The following is a 1460-nucleotide window of genomic DNA, read 5'->3' on the forward strand; positions in this document are numbered from 1 at the left end:
TTTTTTTACATTATCATAATTCTGTTACAATTTTTAAGAAAATTAACAAAAATTCCTTAATTGTCTCTAACATTGTTAATGTTTTATTTTATCCGATTGTCTCAAAAATGGTTATTCAAGTCAGGATGCAAACAGGATCCACACATTACGTTTGGCCAGTATGTCTCATAAGTCTCTTTTAGTCAACAACATTAGAATAGTTCCTCTCCTTTTTTGAATGCCACGTATTTGTTGAAGAAACAGAGCTGTTTGTCCGGAAGAATTTTCCCCGTTTTGTTTTTGGTATCGTCTGGTGCTATTTCACATGTTCCTCTATTTCCCAGGTCTTCTGTAAATGGAAGGGAGAGCATAGGTTTAATTAGGTTCAGATGGAAAAATTGTTCTCTCTTTCGGCGAGAATTCATCACGCCAGTCTTCCTGAAGCACTGTCTTCCTCAGCCTCTGGGACTCCACACCCCTGCCTCTTTGGCTGCTCTTGCTCAGGCTTCTTCACCAGCTCTGTCCTCAGTCCATCCTTAAGAGGGGCTTCCTCAGATCCGTGCTGGGCGTGCTGGCCTGTCTGTGCACCCTCCTCTCGCATGGGCCCATCTCCACCTACCACCGTGTTGTTGTTTACCAACTCTGCACCGATGACTCTCAAGTGGGGGCATCCAGTCCTGCCTGTTGTCCTGAGCTCTGGACATTTCCCCCCAGGGCCACCTACTCTGTCATGTGCCACACTCGTTCTATCCCCATATCTGGTGGATTCTGCCTCTGAAATCTCTCTCCTCCCCACCCCACCTATGTTTGTCCTGGGCAGCTACTGTAGCCCTCAGTGAGTGGGTCTCCACTCAGCAGGTAGGGTGTTGCAAATACAGACCTGACCACCTTACTCATCCCCCTTTCTACATCAATCCCTCAGAATCATGTCTGGATCCTTTCCTTGGCCCTTGGACCGTGTTCTCTGCCCCATCTCTTCCTGCCCCTGTTCCTGTTCTCTGGCTCTGGCCACATGGCCCTGCTGGTAGCTTCTTGGATGTGTCGCACAGTTTCCTCTATTGGGGACACTCTGCCTCATCCCATGGCCTACTCCCTTCACCTGGCTGGCTGTTACTTCCTGTAGGTGTTGCCTGAGACATCACCAACTCTAGGAAGCCTCCTTGACGCCCCCCCCATATAAGGTCAAACTGTCAGAACTTGACTGGCCAACAGGGGATGGCAGCCTAGGGGTGGGCAGGTTTGGTGGGAGGGTCGAGGTATCCTGGGCCACTGCCTACGTACCCCCAACTGTTCGTTGTGCCTTGCTTCTCATGGACACTCCGTGCTCTCCTGACAGCAATGAGTTCAGCAGGCTGGTGGCTGGAGAGTACCTCAGCTTCTTCGACTTCTCCGGCCTGACTCTGGACAGAGCGCTCAGGTCAGTGGGGCTGGGGCCCGGCACTTCCCACAGGTGGTCCAGGATGCACGTCTGGATTCTCATG

At 50.8% G+C, this 1460-nt stretch overlaps 1 protein-coding gene across 1 annotated transcript in view; it reads left to right on the plus strand.

Annotated features, from left to right (window-relative positions):
- PSD2 (pleckstrin and Sec7 domain containing 2) overlaps window positions 1–1460 on the plus strand; it is a 117489-nt gene that overhangs the window by 93635 nt on the left and 22394 nt on the right. Inside the window, exon 7 of the mRNA XM_023524507.1 lies at window positions 1316–1396. Within this exon, the coding sequence (XP_023380275.1) occupies window positions 1316–1396 (81 nt within the window). The remainder of the gene's footprint in view (window positions 1–1315; window positions 1397–1460) is intronic.

This window comes from Pteropus vampyrus, unplaced genomic scaffold (genome assembly GCF_000151845.1).
Source record: "Pteropus vampyrus isolate Shadow unplaced genomic scaffold, Pvam_2.0 Scaffold470, whole genome shotgun sequence".
NCBI lineage: Eukaryota > Metazoa > Chordata > Mammalia > Chiroptera > Pteropodidae > Pteropus > Pteropus vampyrus.